Source organism: Sceloporus undulatus, chromosome 2 (genome assembly GCF_019175285.1).
Source record: "Sceloporus undulatus isolate JIND9_A2432 ecotype Alabama chromosome 2, SceUnd_v1.1, whole genome shotgun sequence".
In the NCBI taxonomy this organism is placed as follows: Eukaryota; Metazoa; Chordata; class Lepidosauria; order Squamata; family Phrynosomatidae; genus Sceloporus; species Sceloporus undulatus.
The window spans coordinates 142,914,422-142,935,664 of record NC_056523.1 but is presented as its reverse complement, the minus strand read 5'-3'; the positions used below and the strand labels follow the sequence as shown (position 1 = coordinate 142,935,664).

General features: G+C 41.0%; 1 protein-coding gene and 1 long non-coding RNA gene across 10 annotated transcripts in view; both read left to right on the top strand.

Moving 5' to 3' along the window:
- The window catches only part of SPAG9 (sperm associated antigen 9), a 160,675-nt gene that overhangs the window by 65,616 nt on the left and 73,816 nt on the right, over nt 1-21,243 (top strand). For all 9 annotated transcript variants that reach the window (XM_042454552.1, XM_042454550.1, XM_042454543.1 and 6 more), the window contains 4 exons: nt 1,379-1,436; nt 2,124-2,276; nt 2,368-2,419; nt 2,848-2,978. In XM_042454552.1, coding sequence (XP_042310486.1) covers nt 1,379-1,436; nt 2,124-2,276; nt 2,368-2,419; nt 2,848-2,978 — 394 coding nt within the window. The remainder of the gene's footprint in view (nt 1-1,378; nt 1,437-2,123; nt 2,277-2,367; nt 2,420-2,847; nt 2,979-21,243) is intronic.
- LOC121923786 lies at nt 12,921-16,368 on the top strand. Its single transcript, XR_006102462.1, has 3 exons — nt 12,921-12,936; nt 15,551-15,608; nt 16,286-16,368. It is a non-coding gene; the product is annotated as an uncharacterized LOC121923786 (long non-coding RNA).

Genomic DNA, 21,243 nt, shown 5'->3' with positions numbered 1-21,243 from the left:
ATAAAGAAATTATTAAGGAAACAAACACCATCCTTCAGCAAAAAGTTCTGAGGAGGGGTGTGATTAAGCAGAGTCAAAATAAAGTACTGCACATGTTATACAACCGTCTTTTTGAATGCACTGCCACAAACTGTGGGATTATAAGTATGGCTTACTGTGAGGTGCTAAAGAGTAAGAGAAATAGGCACATTTGTGGGGGTAAATCTATCAGCCATGGCTAGAAGGAATCTTTGTTGCCATGAATGTTACATTTATTGTTTTTATGTACAGTGCTGTGCAAATGTACAGCACGATATAAATAAATAAATAAATAAATAAATAAATAAATAAATAAATAAATACTGGCTGCTGAAGATACTCTAAAGGGGGAAGCTGTTCCTTACATGTCTGCTTGTAGGCTTTGGGCAGGGGTGTTGCTGGATATAATAGATCCAGATCATTACTGTTTTTCAGATTATAGCTACCACAGTTGTCCACTTAGCATGGTTGTGCTGGCTAGGGGAATGTGGAAGCTGTAGCCTAAAACTAATTTTTCCAAACTTTGGACCATCCAGCAAGATTGCATTTTGGTTATCAACAACATTATGACACTATCATCTTTCAACTTTGTTTGTCTTGCTATCAGCTTTCTTAAAACCAAAATATAATTTGGTTTTAAACATCTAGTATTGGCTTTGCTTTTGAAATCATGCATATCTCTCAAATCTCTAGTCTTGTACTGTACATCATCTATACTGTTCTCCTTATGTGAAATGTTTCTTCTTCTTTTTGCTCTTCTTGGGATGCATGGGCTTTAAAGACCATAATTTCTTTGGTAAGGTTTCATCTCATTTGAGAAACATTTGCAAGGACTTTGCATTATCTTTAAGCTTTTCATGTTTAGCATCTCTTCTGTGTTGTGTGAACAACATGTCTGAGCATAAACTGCTTAGAGTTAGAATATGTCATATTTGCAACAATTTCAAATGTAATTCCCATAAAAATACAATTAACATGAAGGAATTAGATGTTTAGATTGAAAGTGTTTTGCATTTCTTTTTGTAGCTTCAGAAAGCTTATACACTGAATTCTTAAAAAATCTGGCAGCAAAATGTAGTTATATTTGAAAACTGCTGTCAGTTCAACAGCTGTGTGTACAGATATAGACACAAAACATGCCTGTTTCTTTTGCAGTGGAGGAAGTTAATCTGCAGGTGTACTCCCTTTGTGTTTGTAGGTCACTATTTTACAATGAAGTGAATGTGAAAGCCTACTTGTTCAGTTGCTCCATGTGAACCATGCTGCACTCTGGTTCAGGCCACATATATGATACCTTCTAATGCTTGTAGTGGTAGTTTCAGGTTTTTTTAAATTGTTCACTCTGTTCTCTTTCTCAAAGGAATGGGTCGTGAAGTTGAAAACCTCATCTTAGAAAATACACAGCTGCTAGAAACCAAGTGAGTAATCATGTGTTAACTTTTAAATTTGGAAATTCTTCATCTCACCTGTTCATTAATCAATCAGTCAAGAGGTTGTAAAGGGCTGTTTGATAAGAGTTATAACTTCCCACTAAATGCTTATTCCAATATACTGGCATGTTATATGAGCTATGTACGGTAATGAGTGCAGTGCCCAGAATCATACTGGGTGCTCGCACCAGTGAGAGTGGAAAAGAGCACCCCTCCCTTCTGTAATCTTCCATGCATCCTAAAAAATGGTTTCACCACTTCAGTTGGCTTCTAGAGAAAGGAGAAGAAGAAAGTTGTGAAGTTACTGTGAACATAGCTTTAAATTTATCCCTTCGTTTTGGTAGAAGCTCTGGTTTTGTTAGCCACTTGTTCGAATATTGGACTACAGTAGAGTGGGTAGCCTTCATAGTTGAAAAGGCTGCATGGTGGCTTATGGAGGGCATGCACATGCAGGCACACTGACAGATGCACATGTGCATGCATTTGCGCACACACAGATATACATAAGCATGTGCATCCCAGTAATCTTTTTTCTTAATATGTATGAGATCAGTGGCGATAGTCAGGTGAAAGCTTTCTTCCTGTATGAATTCCTGTGTCTGAAACGTATCAGTGACTGTTTATTTGTTATTGCTGAGGAAGTGCTAGAAATGACCTAGTGTTACTTGTTTTTAGAAATGCCTTGAATGTGGTGAAGAATGACTTAATAGCAAAAGTAGATGAACTAAGCTGTGAGAAGGATGTGCTAAAAGGAGAGTTGGAAGCTGTAAAGCATGCTAAGCAAAAGCTTGAAGAGAAGAATAAAGAACTGGAAGAAGAACTTAAAAAGTGAGTGCCATGCTCTGCAATCATGTGGCAGAAAGTATCCTGAAAGATATTCTATAACCAATTTCTTTGATACCTCTTACATCTTATCTAGAGCCCGAGCAGAAGCAGAGGAAGCAAGGCAGAAAGCAAAGGAAGATGATGATGTATGTAACTGCATTCATTTTACGTTTTTGGTAGTCCTTTTTTGGCTTTTGCAAAACTACTCTAAAGTGGAGTAAATACACTGATCTTGTGGAAAGATTGATGAGAAATGCACACTGATTCTTCCTTGGTTATGTCTGTCCTGGAACTTCTTTTGCAAATGGAACATGAGAGAAAATAAAGGCTTTGTGCATATGGGCATGTGCTTAACCAGCTTGCCCCCCCACTCTCTCTTTGTATCCAGGATGGCTCTTTCCATTATTGCACTTCTTTCTTAGCTATAAAGGCCACTGAACTCCTCTGAGTTTGGCCTCATGGGTGGTTTCCTGAGGATGGAATATTATAATATTTTCCTTAAAAAGTCATGCTTCCAAATCTAGTACATTAAACATGCTTGTTCCCCACCCCCTTCTCCAACTCCAATGTACAGAGTGATATTCCTACTGCCCAGAGGAAGCGCTTCACTCGGGTTGAGATGGCCCGTGTCCTCATGGAAAGAAATCAGTATAAAGAAAGGCTGATGGAACTCCAGGAAGCAGTGCGATGGACTGAGATGATACGGCAAGTGCAAATGATTTCATTTTGTTTTTTGTTTATTTCATTTCTGTCATACTTGAGGTTTAGCTTCTCAGTATATCTTACGTCTCTAAATAGAGATAATTCTGTGAAGTAGAGTATCTGTTGTAAGTGGACTGTAAGTGGACCTAAAGGTGTTTTTTTTAAAAGTTGCGAATTAAACTCTGCATTTGGAGCCTGTGTGTTGCTTGCAAGGGTGCCTGTATCTAGGGAGCTTTTGAGAATTCTAGGCCAGCCAAACTCTCATCTTGGTTAGGATATTGGTCAAGGTGCAGGATAGATGGCAGGGTGACCCATGGTCACAGTTGGCTTTAGGTTGTGGCTAAGTCTTGCTGTTGAAGCAGTGGGGTGTGTATCTCTACAAGGTTCTTGGCTACTTATACACTGAGTCCTCGTTATTCAGTGGAGTTTGGTTCCAGGATCCTCCGTGGATAACAAAATCCATGGATGTTCAAGTCTCATTAAATACAGTGGCATAGCAAAATGGTGTTCCTTATATAAAATGGAAAATCAAGCTTTGCTATTTGGAATTTACACTTTAACAAAAAATATTTTCGAGCCCTGGATGCTTGAATCCATGGATGAAAACCCCTAAATAAGGAGGGCTGACTGTACATTGACAGTCCTATTGAATAAACTTTGCATACAGGCTGGATAAAAATCAATTAATATTCTTTATGAAAAATTAAAAAAACATTTTAAAAATTTAAATCAGATTTTTTCATATTGAAATTGGATTATTTAAAATTAAATGCTTTTTGAGGAAAAATCTATCTAAAGAGTGTTTTCTGTTTAAGATACATTATGGTCCAAAGATTATTCATCATGAAATTGGATTAGTTTTTAATTAAGTAGTATGAGAATGTATATTCATACAGTATAATAAATGAAGTCTATTAATCCATTCACAATATCATGCTCTTCCAGAGGTTTCTGTAAGATTATTGGGCAGTTTTTCTGTCTAGAGGTTATTACAACAGATACTTGGTTTTACAGTTCTCAAAACTGTGAATTTGTGTCTGCAGAGATTCTTTTGTAAATCTGTGTACACAGGTTTAGTTCCTTACTTCTTAAGTGCCAAGTGAATAAATTGTTGGGAGACTGGGAGTGGAATAGATCTGCAGAGGAAGCTTAGTGTGTGGAAGGAGAGGCAAGCAGTAAAAATGAAAGTGAAATCTTTTGAGATCTTTGGATCTTTGCGTATATAGCCTGAGGTTTGTCATATTATTCTTTCCCTGGAAGAGAAAACCTATAATGGCATTGGCAGCAGGCTGTAAAAGAGACCCAGTTTGGGAATATTTTAATGAAGTTCCTCTGTTATGAGTAAGACAGGCATGCGTGAAAATTGCAAACACTGCAGCAAAGAAATGCAAGTTGTGGTGGCCTGAGTGAAGACAAAGGATCTTCAGGTTTGTAAACATTTTGATTTCATCATATTTCTTAAGACTTGCCCTGAACTGTAACCTTGGAGCAAAATTATATTTATTATTAATTACTGCATGTTACTATTATTTTGATACAGTTGTTATGAAGAAATAAAGAATTGAAACAAGAAAATATTCCTTTTGGGGGTAGTACTGAGTGGCAGTGAATACAATGAATTATCTTATATACTCAATTATATGTTGACCTCAGTTATAAGTTGAGGACAAGTTTTGGGGGAAAAATTATGGATTTTTGACATGACCCACTCAGTAGGTTGAGTGTAAAACTTGGAGGCTCTTTCAGTGTGTGTATGGGAGGGGCAAGAGTAGGGTTGCCATAGCTGAGGAACTCCAAACAGGGACAAATGTAGGACAAGGTTTTAAAATGTAGGACCTTTTTAAGGTCCTACATTTTTAAACCTTGTCCTCCTTCTCCTTCCCGGCTTGGGAGGAAGCCTCGGCCTGCTCCCAGGCCGGGAAGGAGCGTGGGGGCCGCCTGTCATCGCGGCAATCGCCGCGATGACAAGCGGCCTCCTCGGCCTCGCGGAGGCCTTGGAGGACCTTGTGGCCGGAGCTCCGACCACGGAGTCTTCCAAGGCCTCCCTGGGGCTTGGGAGACGATGTCTCCCAGGCAGCAGGGAAGCCTGAGAAGGGGGGAGCAGGGCGCCCACGATCGCGTAGATCTCGGGCAGCCCCCACTCCGTTTCCCGGCCTCTGTGGAGGCTTGGGCCTCCATAGAGGCCAGGAAGCAGGGAGCAGGGCGCCCACGATCGTGGAGATCGCGGGCGGCTCCCACTCCCTTTCCCGGCCTCTGTGGAGGCTTGGGCCTCCATAGAGGCTGGGAAGCAGGGAGCAGAGCCAGGCCGCCTCCCTTGCCGGTGGAGGAGGCGACAAGGCAGCGGAAAAGGCCCTCGCCGAGGTGAGACCCTTTCCTGCTGTCAGGCTGCTTCCCTCGCCAGCGGAGGAGGCCAAGCAGGGAATGGAGGCGAGGCTCCTTTCCCTGCCTGGTGTCCATCGCGTGGGGGTGTGTGTCCCGGGGGCGGGGCCAAACCGGGGCGGACCATGCAGACCCGCCCCAAACCGGGAAAGTCCCCCCCCCCAGGCGGGATATGGCAACCCTAGGCAAGAGGGAAGCAGTAATCAACATGAGGCTTCAGCATGGGTCGGAGAGGGACTGTTAAACAAATAGCAATCAATCAGTCACCAAGGACTCTATCTGTTTGACTCAGGACAGAAAGAAACTGCATGGGCAAATCAGAAAGAGCTACTATCACATTACCATACTGACACATAAATATGTCAACCTGGGATTTTGGGGGCAAATTTTTGGGCATATATTTTTAGACTTATAAATGAGTAAGTAAAGGAGAAATTGTATAAATAATAAAATAACAGCACTGATTATTTTTTTTAATTTTATTTTGCTTAAGGGAATCCATCGTCAACATGAAGGAGTTTGGAAACTATCTGCCTTCTAGTTCACCATCTCCTCTTCTACAGAGTTATCTGTCCAAGATGGTGTTTCAGTCACATCATATACATCACATATCCACAGTATGTCACCTAAAAAAAGAAAAAAAGCTGACCATCCAGGAACCGCCATAGATAAATTTGTGATAAAAACCAACAGATCAGAAAAAGAGTTACTTGATGAAGAAATTACCCTGTTTGTTTACGCAACAAACTCTTCTTTCCATCTGATTGAAAACTCACACTTCATATGATTCAGTCCCTAGACCAGGATACAGTCCACCCAGCAGAGCAGATGTTACAGGGAAACTGCTGGATAAAGTGTATGACAAAGAACTGGAGCAATGTGCAATAGCTCTAGATGGTAACATTGTCAGCCTAAGTCTTGATGGGTGGTGTAATGTCCACAATGATCCTGTTATATGTACTTTTATAACAACAGAAGGGCTTGTTTTCCTTGCAGAAATGATTGATGCATCAGGAAATACACACACAGCTTACAAGAAGTGGCAGAAAAAGCTATAATAATGTGCGAACAAAAATTGAAACATCTAGTATGCCTTTTGGTCACAGACACTGCTGTAGATGTATCCAAGATGAGAAGAAATTTAGAAGAGCAGGAAAGATATAAAAGTTAGTAACATGTGGTTGCAGTGCGCAATTGCTGCACCTCCTAGCCAAAGACTTCAGTGTTCAAGAAATAAACACTAATGTCATTGAAGTTGCTAAATTCTTCAGTAACAGTCATTTTGCAGCTGTGCCACAGCTCTGAAAAGAATGAGTGGAACAAAGCTAACTCTCCTACAAGGTGTTAGATGGAATTCTGTAATGGACTGTTTTGAGCAATATTTCAAGAACTGGCTGATTCTGATGACAGTTTGTGAACAAAATCAAGAGAAAGTAGATGGCATGGTCATGGCCAGAATCCTCAACATTGGGCTTAAGGGAAATGTTGAAGATATGCTGAGCATCCAGAAACCCATTTCTGAAGCTTTAAACAAAATACAGAAAAATAACTGTTTTATTGCTGATGCTGTTGAAATTCAGAAGGAACTGAGTGAGCACTTAAAAACAGAATTACACTGACAGAATTCAATTACAAGCATTAAAAAAAATGAATTGGACAAGCACTGTCTCCAGCTCATTTCCTTGCAAATATTGTCAATAACTGGTGCCAGTGTCATACCTTAGGTACAGTGGTGCCTCGGGTTACGAATTTAATTCGTTCCGCGGCCGCTTTCGTAACCCGAAAAGCCTTCGTAAGCCGAATTGCCATAGGCGCTAATGGGGAAAAGCCGCGTTTCGTGCGAAAAAGCCGAAAAAAAAAAGGGCGTACATATTCGACTTTTGTTGGCCACCTCCACCAAAGGCATAGAGAACAAAGCATTTACGTAATAACAGAGTCCTCTCTTTGAAGAGCTGTCTTCTGCTGGCTCTGGTGCTAGTAGGGGATGTGGATGAAGGAGCCAGATGTGCGGTGGGGTGCGTTTGTTTGTCCAAAAGAATGAATAGGAAGACAGGCCACCCCCCTTTACAAAACAAGTCAGACCTGTTCACTTGTGTTGCTTTTTAAAATATGGTGTTATTAAATATACTTAAATTTCAGTGACTGTTATACCCAACCTAATCAGAGTTTGGCTTATAAAAACCCACAAATGGAACGGACCACAGGGGACCGAATGAAATAGCCTGTCGATTTTTCATTCACCCGCTTGTTTCCTTAAATAGAGCGGCTCTGGTGGCTTGGGGGACTCCTCCCGAACCATTGGTAGATGAGGAGGGGCCTGTCGTGGGAAGTGAGATGGGAAGTCGCTGGAGACAAGGACAAACATAGTTTTTTTTTGTCACCCCCGTGTTTAGTTGCAGAGTTAGGCTTCATACTTTCATTTAAATTTGATCCAACATAAGATTCCTACACTCTTTTTTATGAATGTGTGCCAACTGTAGAGCTTGTTTCCCACTTAGATTTGATACGAATTAAAATAAAACTTTTTTAATAAAATGAATTAAAGTAGACGTTGGTACCTCCGCGTCAGAACGCTTTATTCGTCGTTCCCATCTGCTTATTTTTAAATCGATTTTTTTACTTGCAAGGCGATTCCTTAAGCGTTCTCACTTGCATGAAATCGGTGTTAAATAAATCGACTACATATCTTCTCCTCCATACTATTTTGAGTTTCAATCAATAGTACGTTCAGAATACGTAACTTACCGGATATTTGTGAAGCGTTTTAAATTTCGTCAGCGTTGCCATTCATTGGTTTGTGAATGTTCTTTTAGGATTTTGGTGGCGTTTTTTTTTTAAATGCCCCCATCCCTGCCCGTACAACCTCAACGTCCTCAGCGCTGTCAGCCGTATATACAATTTTTTCCCTCCAATTGTAGGAAAACCACGCTCTCTCGCAGAGGACCGATGTGATATGTTTTCCTGCACATCCCCGCTTCTATTTCTCCTAAGAAGCCCACAGAAATCCATGTGGGGAGCTTCTAGGCAAGCGAATTTAGTATGAAAACCAAACTCTCTCCGGAGGACTATGGGATAGTGTCCAGGCTATCATCCCCGCTTCATGTCTCCTAGAGAGCCCCACAAAATCAATGGGGGATGCTTCTGGCATGCCGAAGTTAGTATGAGAAACCAAAGCTCTTCCAGAGGAGAACGATTGGTATAGGTTGTCAGGGCAGCATCCCCGCTTCATGTCTCCTAAGACAGCCAGCAGAATCCCTTGCAGCAGATCAACGAGATCAATGAAGGAGGCTTCTGAAAAGGCATGGTGTAGCACTCTTCCCAACGATTCTCTTTCCAGGGTTGCATGAGAAGGCAGATTCCTGTTGAGAAAGAGAGTAGAAAGGCCTATTCCCCCCCCCCATTGATCATAACCCTTTCCCTGTCTGTGCGATATCAAGATGCCGCCTCGCTAGTAGCCTTCCCTTCCTGCCTGGGCTAGATCAAGCCCAAGTCGGGCATTGAATTCCCTCCTTGAGAGGAGCCTTCCCTTCCTGCCATCGTCCTCCTTTAGAAATGCTCTCCCCACAGCAGAGGGAGGTTTGCAATCCACCGAGAGCCTGTAGTCCTTGGTCAGATGCGGCGCTGGAGCAGCCTTGACTTCAGGCGCTTAAAGAGCGCTGAAGAATATTAAGCGCCTGTAATCCATTAAATAAAAAATAAAAAGAGTCCTTATCTCTTAGTGAAAGAACCACAGCGACAAGGGGTGAGGGAAGCAACAATGGGCGACACCACACGGATGGGAAAAAGTGGCAACGCCACCATTACAGCCCCCATTCATCATTAGCTCCCCCTCCTTCTATCCCGATTTCCAATGCTATCGATTCTCATCTAATACTCCGGTTTCCTAACTCGAATCCAAGCGGAATGAAAAACACTAGGTAGGACCCGTGTTTTTTACCACGCGTTTAACTGAGGAAAAACCGGATTTAATTTTTTCCCGCTTCTGGATTCGCTTTCTAGTGGGGACGATTCCGCCCGGTTGCTCTAGAACACGTTCTAAGGTTTTAAATCGGATCCTACATATGAAAGCCACTCCTTGGATTCGATTCAGAACGCGGGGTTCCCCTAGTGGGAACGAGCTCGAAAACAACTTCCAAGCTATATTAAAGCTCTGAGCTCATGCTGAGAGGTTTTGAACTAGTTGAAGCCTACAGTAACAGCTTGGATTTTACAGTTCACCAGCATTCCCATTTTCATCTCATTCTAGAGCTGTATAATGTATGTGCGTGTGTTTGTGTGTGTGTGTGTTTGTGTGTGTGTGTGTGTATATATAGATATTGTACTATGTTCCTCACACCGTGTGCAACAACAGCACATGCCTGATAACACTCACAGAAATAATGTTTTGGGTAGTAGCTCTGCTGTTGAAGGAGTTAAGCAGGCTTCATCCTCTGGTTCATTTCCAAATGCTGGAGTTTGGGATATAAATGTGTCAAACTTAGTTGCAGAATCGATTCTTTGTTCAGATGTTCATGTACATTTCATATTTTCCAGTGTATTTTCAAATGGGTGTATACATTTATGACTTGATCTTAGTGTTAAAAAAATACTTACCATGTTCGCCTTTTTATTACCAAGACTATCAGCTGATACAATTTCAACAGAAAGCTTTTCTTTGTCCTTTGAAACAGAATTGACTAACTACTGTAAATGACTGTCATTAATTCCTTCATACATATTGAATGGTGCTAACTGGTGGCAACGCAGTTTGCGGAAGGAAAAGATTTCTTGCAGTTCCTTTTCTACAGGTTGATTGGCTGATTGCTTTCCATTCTTAAAATAATAATTATTCTAAATTACTGTTAAAGAGCCAACAACTACTTTAGCCAACACCAGCTTTCCCATGCCCCCAGCTGTGATGTAAAACGGAATTGCCATCATCCATAGCCAGTATGGAGAGTTAATGGGTAGTTTGCATCCACCATCCTGGGGCACTAAGAGAACCAGTTGGCTTAGAAAGTGATGTTTTAAAGAGAGGTGACAAAATAAGATGCACAGTGCTACTTAATTCTTTAAAAAGCAAATTCACATTGGCCAACACTCGTCCTGTTGTAGACTACTCTTCTGAATGTCTATGAGCTTTACATCTGAAACTCGTCGTATGGTGGTTAAAACTGCACTTTGACAACTATGAGGAGGTTTTACATCTATTTATAGGCTTATAATTTGTATTACAATCATGTAGGGGTAGTACAGATTGAGTCTCTCTTATCTAAAATGTTTGGGACCAGAAGTGTTTTAGATTAATTTATTTTCTTTTATTGTATTTTTGATTTTGGAACTTATATTTGCATATAAGTATATATTGAGATTCTTGGAGATAAGTCTTAAGTCTCATCAAGTAATATCCCAAAATCCAATTGTTCTGTCAATCCATGTAAGTCTTTGCAGTTTTTATCTCCTATCAGGTGCAGGTATTTTGTAAAGTTCGTGGGCCATAGGTGTTCCCTTAGGACTGTATAGACCAGCTGCATGTGCCCTGAGATGATAAATTGTTTATTCTTTTAAAAAGCCCAATGCATTTTGACCTCAATAAAAAAGGCCTTCTTCAAGGCTTTCTGCTGAAGCTCCTGAAGAAGGTCTTTTCTCCAATGAGGCCAAAATGGGCTTTTTAAAACAAATAAACAATTGATAGTCTCAGAGCACGTGAGGCTTTTCTTCTTGTGTTTTCTCGCTTTTAACATGCTTTCAGTACTCTCTTCATTACTTGGGATTCTGCAACCCTAGAATCTTACTTATAACTGATGCAGAGGATGGATTGCAGCAATCACCCTCACCCCACAGCTACTATGAAGATTATAGCTGTGCTCAAGAGGAGACAGGGAAACCTGATGGGAGTGCTGATCATGGCATTGTCCCTCCAGATCCAAAAGGTTTTGCCACTCTGATCCTAGAATGCTGGATAACATTATAATATAGTTATCATTGACATGTTGATAATAGAATTGCTAGCTCTTCAATAAGTCTGTGCGAGTTTGTCTTTCTGACTGCCTCCCTCATCTTCTTGACCTTTTTTGCCTGAATGAATGAGAGTGTCATATGAAAGCTCTAAGAGGAAGACAATGATATTGCACTATGTTTGAGAGACCTCTAACCTTTCACTTCAGGAGAATGCTTCCCAAATGTTCTGTCACATGGCATTGCATGGGGAATGCACATGTACCTTACAAATAGTTGGCAAGATTGCCTACCTACACTCTGCTTATCACTGAAACACGTTCACTTCTGATGATGGGGGCAGAAATGGATGACATTTTATGGCAGTCCATGTAGTCCTGGGTGATGCTGATGCAGAAAGTTCTGTCCTGGATCCATCACAGTTACCTCTGGCATTATACCACCCTGAATCGACATATCAGGAAATGAAAAGAGCATAGGAATCTCAAACAGCCATATTACTGTGTACTCAACCTGATTTAGAAGCTAGGCAGGCTTAGTAGCAAGTAGCAAGTACATTTCTTATCGCCTACCGGCATACTAAGTGGTTTACAAAGTGTAAGCTAATTGCCCTCAACAAACTGGGTATTCATTTTGCGATCTAAGGAAAGGATGCCAGGCGAGTTGACCCAGACCCTGGCTGGTATTAAAACTCACAACTTTGTAGTTTGTGAGTGAGTGGCTTCAGTTACAGGCATTTAACCACTGCACCATGAGAACTTGGATAGAGTCCACCATGGGTTGTCAGGGTCTCCGGGTAGGCGAGTCATTGTATTGGGGAGAGGCAGGATATGAGGAAATAAAACAACAACAATAATAGTACAAAGGAATCCTGCCTGGAAATCCTGGTGAGTGCTCACTATCAGTCAGAATTGGATCTGGATGGGACCAGTGGTCTGTCTTTGTGTGACAGAAGCCCCCCTATGTGCCTTGTGGTGTAGCTTTGTGTTTTGGCTTACAGCTGTCACAAGGGCACCACTTTCCCCCTACTGCCCTATATACACACAGTTGTGATGAACAACTCATTACTCCAGACCACAAAGATGGTTTATGAGGGAGGGCAGGGAGAAAATAGAAGTGAACCAAAGTAAAAAGGTGGACAAGAGCTTCCTGCACAGGCTTGTGACCAGCTGCTTGCACATTTTGTCCACTTCCTCAATGTTTGGTGGTTGTCACACAAGTTGAGAAAGTGATAATATTTGCAAATATATTCTTATGGGCTTTCATGTTACAAAGCACAGAATAAAGCTATGTCAGATCTAAGATTTTCCTTAATATTGAGCTGATACAGCTCTTTATAACAGAGGGATCTTTAGCCATTTTACTATTGCTCATAACCAGCTGTTAATTGTTCTGCTGAAGATTTTTTCTTGGTACCATGTTCGGTGTAATTGAAACTAACAACTCAATCTTATCATGTTTGTACCAGAGCCTTGCTGAGTTTAATGGCTTAATTTGAAGCATTTGTGCATTTTATCTGAACTGCTTTTAATAGTTTTGATATGTTGGGTATTGGCTGTTTAACTTCTGGTGCACAGTTCCACAGTAGTTAAATGGGTTTCTCCAATCTGCTTTCTCTTGGGCTGCATACCAGGGGAATATTCTGGTGTGTACTGTTTTATATATATTTGAAAGTTGCTTTGAAGTTCAGTATTCTTGGCTGCTGCTTCATAACATGTATTCTGCATACATACATTACATATATTTTGCCCCACTTTGTATGTTTTTTTTCCCATTTAATTTTGCTTGCTACTTGTTTTTCTATTAGAGACACCAGCAGTTAAAAGCTAATGGAAAGAACTGCAGTCCTGAACAGCATTTATGAAACTATAATGAAAAAGTATTGTTAAACTTTCATTCGTACACATTTGCAGAGTTTGCAAAAACTGTTTTGGACTACAACTCCCAGAATCTCTAGCCAGCATGATTACAAGCTTGACTCATTGGGGTTTCTAGGAGTGTTAATAAAATAACATTTTCACATTCTGTTGGTAGTGTCCCCAAATGCTTCCAAGTGAAAACCTATCTATATATGGGAAAGAAGCTGACAGTAATCTCAGGACTAGGAGCAATCCTTCTGAATTATGTTCACTATTTCTTGATCGTAAGAGAAGTTTCTCTTACTGTCATTAAGCATGTAGCAAAACATATTGTAGGATTCTGGCTCCATGGAGGGAGAATGGAAGTACAGTATGCTATCCTAGTGGAATGGAGCAGTGGGTTCTTGCAGTCTGAGCCGTGAATGCAGAAATAAGACTGGATGCATGATGGGTGTGGGCTTTCATTGGTAGGTATGGTGACGTGTTTCTGCCACCTTGCTAAAAAATATAGCTCTTGGAATTTGATGGTTTAAATTTCTTCCCCCCCTAACATGTAAGGAAAGTAATAAATGTGAGCGTTTATAACTTTTCATTCTGATATTATCCAGTTTGATTATATTCATCTCCAAAACAGAATTGTAAAGCTGGAGAGTTCAGAACAATGGCAACTGTAAATCAAGACCATGTTCCATGTGAAGAAAAGTGAAAGCCACTTGAAGAAAAGAAAGGGACAAAATGATATATGCTTATAACAATAAGCATGGCTTGGAGAGACGAACAAAGATTTAGTGCCTGCATACATTTTGTATTATCACAGCCCAGCTGATGTAATGGTTTGAGCATTGGATTGTGACTCTGGAGATCAGGTATTTTCTTCGCTTGGCCATGGAAAGCCCACTGGGTGATCTTGGATGGAGTTATACACTCTCAGCCCCAGAAAAACTCTGGCTGGGTCACCATAAGTTGGAAACGACGTGAGGACTCACAACAAAACAAAATTTATTATTGCAATGGAATCATTTAGTGAAGTTGATGAGAACTATTAATAAAGAAATTATTAAGGAAACAAACCCCATCCTTCAGCAAAAAGTTCTGAGGAGGGGTGTGATTAAGCGAGTCAAAATAAAGTACTGCACATGTTTATACAACCGTCTTTTGAATGCACTGCCCACAACTGTGGGATTATAAGTATGGCTTACTGTGAGGTGCTAAGAGTAAGAGAAATAGCACATTTGTGGGGGTAAATCTATCAGCCTGGTGGCTAGAAGGAATCTTTGTTGCCATGAATGTTACATTTATTGTTTTTATGTACAGTGCTGTGCAAATGTACAGCACGATATAAATAAATAAATAAATAAATAAATAAATAAATAAATACTGGCTGCTGAAGATACTCTAAAGGGGGAAGCTGTTCCTTACATGTCTGCTTGTAGGCTTTGGGCAGGGGTGTTGCTGGATAAATAGATCCAGATCATTACTGTTTTTCAGATTATAGCTACCACAGTTGTCCACTTAGCATGGTTTGCTGGCTAGGGGAATGTGGAAGCTGTAGCCCAAAACTAATTTTCCAAACTTTGGACCATCCAGCAAGATTGCATTTTGGTTATCAACACATTATGACACTACATCTTTCAACTTGTTTGTCTTGCTATCCAGCTTTCTTAAAACCAAAATATAATTTGGTTTTAAACATCTAGTATTGGCTTTGCTTTTGAAATCATGCATATCTCTCAAATCTCTAGTCTTGTTACTGTACATCATCTATACTGTTCTCCTTATGTGAAATGTTTCTTCTTCTTTTTGCTCTCTTGGGATGCATGGGCTTTAAAGACCATAATTTCTTTGGTAAGGTTTCATCTCATTTGGAAAACATTTGCAAGGACTTTGCATATCTTTAAGCTTTCATGTTTAGCGTCTCTTCTGTGTTGTGTGAACAACATGTCTGAGCATAAACTGCTTAGAGTTAGAATATGTCATATTTCAACAATTTCAAATGTAATCCCTAAAAATACAATTAACATGAAGGAATTAGATGTTTAGATTGAAAGTGTTTTTGCATTTCTTTTTGTAGCTTCAGAAAGCTTATACACTGAATTCTTTAAAAATCTGGCAGCAAATGTAGTTATATTGAAAACTGCTGTCAGTTCAACAGCTGTGTGTACACAATATAGACACAAAACATGCCTGTTTCTTTTGCAGTGGAGGAAGTTAATCGCAGGTGTACTCCCTTGTGTTTGTAGGTCACTATTTTACAATGAATGAATGTGAAAGCCTACTTGTTCAGTTGCTCCATGTGAACCATGCTGCACTCTGGTTCAGGCCACATATATGATACCTTCTAATGCTTGTAGTGGTAGTTTCAGGTTTTTTTAATTGTTCACTCTGTTCTCTTTCTCAAAGGAATGGGTCGTGAAGTTGAAAACCTCATCTTAGAAAATACACAGCTGCTAGAAACCAAGTGAGTTATCATGTGTTAACTTTAAATTTGGAAATTCTTCATCTCACCTTCATTAATCATCAGTCAAGAGGTTGTAAAGGGCTGTTTATAGAGTTTATAACTTCCCACTAAATGCTTATTCCAATATCTGGCATGTTATATGAGCTATGTATGGTAATGAGTGCAGTGCCCAGAATCATACTGGGTGCTCGCACCAGTGAGAGTGGAAAAGAGCACCCCTCCCTTCTGTAATCTTCCATGCATCCTAAAAAATGGTTTTCACCACTTCAGTTGGCTTCTAGAGAAAGGAGAAGAGAAGTTGTGAAGTTACTGTGAACATAGCTTAAATTTTATCCTTCTTTGGTTTGAGAAGCTCGGTTTGTTAGCCACTTGTTCGAATATTGGACTACAGTAGAGTGGGTAGCCTTCATAGTTGAAAAGGCTGCATGGTGGCTTATGGAGGGCATGCACATGCAGGCACACTGACAGATGCACATGTGCATGCATTTGCGCACACACAGATATACATAAGCATGTGCATCCCAGTAATCTTTTTCTTATATGTATGAGATCAGTGGCGATAGTCAGGTGAAAGCTTTCTTCCTGTATGAATTCCTGTGTCTGAAACGTATCAGTGACTGTTTATTTGTTATTGCTGAGGAAGTGTCTAGAAATGACCTAGTGTTACTTGTTTTTAGAAATGCCTTGAATGTGGTGAAGAATGACTTAATAGCAAAAGTAGATGAACTAAGCTGTGAGAAGGATGTGCTAAAAGGAGAGTGGAAGCTGTAAAGCATGCTAAGCAAAAGCTTGAAGAGAAGAATAAAGAACTGGAGAAAGAACTTAAAAGTGAGTGCCATGCTCTGCAATCATGTGGCAGAAAGTATCCTGAAAGAATTCTATAACCAATTCTTTGATACCTCTTACATCTTATCTAGAGCCCGAGCAGAAGCAGAGGAAGCAAGGCAGAAAGCAAAGGAAGATGATGATGTATGTAACTGCATTCATTTTACGTTTTTGGTAGTCTTTTTTGGCTTTTGCAAAAACTACTCTAAAGTGGATAAATACACTGATCTTGTGGAAAGATTGATGAGAAATGCACACTGATTCTTCCTTGGTTATGTCTGTCCTGGAACTCTTTTTTTGCAAATGGAACATGAGAGAAATAAAGGCTTTGTGCATATGGGCATGTGCTTAACCAGCTTGCCCCCCCACTCTCTCTTTGTATCCAGGATGGCTCTTTCCATTATTGCACTTCTTTCTTAGCTATAAAGGCCACTGAACTCCTCTGAGTTTGGCCTCATGGGTGGTTCCTGAGGATGGAATATTATATTTTTCCTTAAAAAGTCATGCTTCCAATCTAGTACATTAAACATGCTTGTTCCCCACCCCTTCTCCAACTCCAATGTACAGAGTGATATTCCTACTGCCCAGAGGAAGCGCTTCACTCGGGTTGAGATGGCCGTGTCCTCATGGAAAGAAATCAGTATAAAGAAGGCTGATGGACTCCAGGAAGCAGTGCGATGGACTAGATGATACGGCAAGTGCAAATGATTTCATTTTGTTTTTGTTTACAGTATTTCATTTCTGTCATACTTGAGGTTTAGCTTCTCAGTATATCTTACGTCTCTAATAGAGATATTCTGTGAAGTAAGTACTGTTGTAAGTGGACTGTAATGGACCTAAAGGTGTTTTTTTTAAAAGTTGCGAATTAAACTCTGCATTTGGAGCCTGTGTGTTGCTTGCAAGGGTGCCTGTATCTAGGGGCTTTTGAGCATTCTAGGCCAGCCAACTCTCATCTTGGTTAGGATATTGGTCAAGGTGCAGGATAGATGGCGGGTGACCCATGGTCACGTTGGCTTTAGGTTGTGGCTAAGTCTTGCTGTTGAAGCAGTGGGGGTGTGTATCTCTACAAGGTTCTTGGCTACTTATACACTGAGTCCTCGTTATTCAGTGGAGTTTGGTTCCAGGATCCTCCGTGGATAACAAAACCATGGATGTTCAAGTCTCATTAAATACAGTGGCATAGCAAAATGGTGTTCCTATATAAAATGGAAAATCAAGCTTTGCTATTTGGAATTTACACTTTAACAAAAATATTTTCGAGCCCTGGATGCTTGAATCCATGGATGAAAACCCCTAAATAAGGAGGGCTGACTGTACATTGACAGTCCTATTGAATAAACTTTGCATACAGGCTGGATAAAAATCAATTAATATTCTTTATGAAATAAAAAAAACATTTTAAAAATTTAAATCAGATTTTTTCATATTGAAATTGGATTAATTAATTAAATGCTTTTTGAGGAAAAATCTATCTAAAGAGTGTTTTTCTGTTTAAGATACATTATGGTCCAAAGATTATTCATCATGAAATTGGATTAGTTTTTAATTAAGTAGTAGAGAATGTATATTCATACAGTATAATAAATGAAGTCTATTAATCCATTCACATATCATGCTCTTCCAGAGGTTTCTGTAAGTATTGGGCAGTTTTTCTGTCTAGAGGTTATTACAACAGATACTTGGTTTTACAGTTCTCAAAACTGTGAATTTGTGTCTGCAGAGATTCTTTTGTAAATCTGTGTACACAGGTTTAGTTCCTTACTTCTTAAGTGCCAAGTGAATAAATTGTTGGGAGACTGGGAGTGGAATAGATCTGCAGAGGAAGCTTAGTGTGTGGAAGGAGAGGCAAGCAGTAAAAGAAAGTGAAATCTTTTGAGATCTTTGATCTTTGCGTATATAGCCTGAGGTTTGTCATATTATTCTTTCCCTGGAAGAGAAAACCTATAATGGCATTGGCAGCAGGCTGTAAAAGAGACCCAGTTTGGATATTTTAATGAAGTTCCTCTGTTATGGAGTACGAAGGCATGCGTGAAATTGCAAACACTGCAGCAAAGAAATGCAAGTTGTGGTGGCCTGAGTGAAGACAAAGGATCTTCAGGTTTGTAAACATTTTGATTTCATCATATTTTCTTAAGACTTGCCCTGAACTGTAACCTTGGAGCAAAATTATATTATTATTAATTACTGCATGTTACTATTATTTGATACAGTTGTTTATGAAGAAATAAAGAATTGAAACAAGAAATATTCCTTTTGGGGGTAGTACGAGTGGCAGTGAATACAATGAATTACTTATATACTCAATTATATGTTGACCTCAGTTATAAGTTGAGGACAAGTTTTGGGGCAAAAATATGGATTTTTGACATGACCCACTCAGTAGGTTAGTGTAAAACTTGGAGGCTCTTTCAGTGTGTGTATGGAGGGGCAAGAGTAGGGTTTGCCATAGCTGAGGAACTCCAAACAGGGACAAATGTAGGACAATTTTAAAATGTAGGACCTTTTTAAGGTCCTACATTTTTAAACCTTGTCCTCCTTCTCCTTCCGGCTTGGGAGGAAGCCTCGGCCTGCTACCGGCCGGGAAGGAGCGTGGGGGCTGCCTGTCATCGCGGCAATCGCCGCGATGACAAGCGGCCTCCTCGGCCTCGCGGAGGCCTTGGAGGACCTTGTGGCCGGAGCTCCGACCACGGAGTCTTCCAAGGCCCCTGGGGCTTGGGAGACGATGTCTCCCAGGCAGCAGGGAAGCCTGGGAAGGGGCTCCGCAGCCGCAGAGCCTGCTCCAAGCCTCCCTGGAGCTTGGGAGACGATGTCTCCCCAGGCAGCAGGGAAGCCTGAGAAGGGGGGACAGGGCGCCCACGTTCGCGTAGATCGCGGGCGGCCCCCACTCGTTTCCCGGCCTCTGTGGAGGCTTGGGCCCATAGAGGCCAGGAAGAGGGAGCAGGGCGCCCACGATCGTGGAGATCGCGGGCGGCTCCCACTCCCTTTCCCGCCTCTGGGAGGCTTGGGCCTCCATAGAGGCCGGGAAGCAGGGAGCAGAGCCAGGCCGCCTCCCTCGCCGGTGGGAGGAGGCGACAAGGCAGCGGAAAAGGCCCTCGCCGAGGTGAGACCCTTTCCTGCTGCTCAGGCTGCTTCCCTCGCCAGCGGAGGAGGCCAAGCAGGGAATGGAGGCGAGGCTCCTTTCCCTGCCTGGTGTCCGTCGCGTGGGGGTGTGTGTCCCGGGGCGGGGCCAAACCGGGGCGGACCATGCAGACCCGCCCCAAACCGGGAAAGTCCCGCCCCCAGGCGGGATATGGCAACCCTAGGCAAGAGGGAAGCAGTAATCAACATGAGGCTTCAGCATGGGTCGGAGAGGACGGTTAAACAAATAGCAATCAATCAGTCACCAAGGACTCTATTCTTGACTCAGGACAGAAAGAAACTGCAGGGCAAATCAGAAAGACTACTACAATTACCATACTGACACATAAATATGTCAACCTGGGATTTTGGGGGCAAATTTTTGGGCATATATTTTAGACTTATAAATGAGTAAGTAAGGAGAAATTGTATAAATAATAAATAACAGCACTGATTATTTTTTTTAATTTTATTTGCTTAAGGGAATCCATCGTCAACATGAAGGAGTTTGGAAACTATCTGCCTTCTAGTTCACCATCTCCTCTTCTACAGAGTTATCTGTCCAAGATGGTGTTTCAGTCACATCATATACATCACATATCCACAGTATGTCACCTAAAAAAAGAAAAAAGCTGACCATCCAGGAACCGCCATAGATAAATTTGTGATAAAAACCAACAGATCAGAAAAAGAGTTACTTGATGAAGAAATACCCTGTTTGTTTACGCAACAAACTCTCTTTCCATCTGATTGAAAACCACACTTCATATGATTCAGTCCCTAGACCAGGATACGTCCACCCAGCAGAGCAGATGTTACAGGGAAACTGCTGGATAAGTGTATACAAGAACTGGAGCAATGTGCAATAGCTCTAGATGGTAACATTGTCAGCCTAAGTCTTGATGGGTGGTGTAATGTCCACAATGATCCGTTATATGTACTTTTATAACAACAGAAGGGCTTGTTTTCCTTGCAGAAATGATGATGCATCAGGAAATACACCACAGCTTACAGAAGTGGCAGAAAAGCTATAATAATGTGCGAACAAATTGAAACATCTAGTATGCCTTTTGGTCACAGACACGCTGTAGATGTATCCAAGATGAGAAGAAATTTAGAAGAGCAGGAAAGATATAAAGTTAGTAACAGTGTGTTGCAGTGCGCAATGCTGCACCTCCTAGCCAAAGACTTCAGTGTTCAAGAAATAAACACTAATGTCATTGAAGTTGCTAAATTCTTCAGTAACAGTCATTTTGCAGCTGTGCCACAGCTCTGAAAAGAATGAGTGGAACAAAGCTAACTCTCCTACAAGGTGTTAGATGGAATCTGTAATGGACTGTTTTGATCAATATTCAAGAACTGGCTGATTCTGATGACATTTTGTGAACAAATCAAGAGAAAGTAGATGGCATGGTCATGGCCAGAATCCTCAACATTGGGCTTAAGGGAAATGTTGAAGATATGCTGAGCATCCAGAAACCCATTTCTGAAGCTTTAAACAAAATACAGAAAAATAACTGTTTTATTGCTGATGCTGTTGAAATCAGAAGGAACGAGTGAGCACTTAAAAACAGAATTACACTGACAGAATTCAATTACAAGCATTAAAAAAAGAATTGGACAGCACTGTCTCCAGCTCTTTCCTTGCAATATTGTCAATAACTGGTGCCAGTGTCATACCTTAGGTAACTGA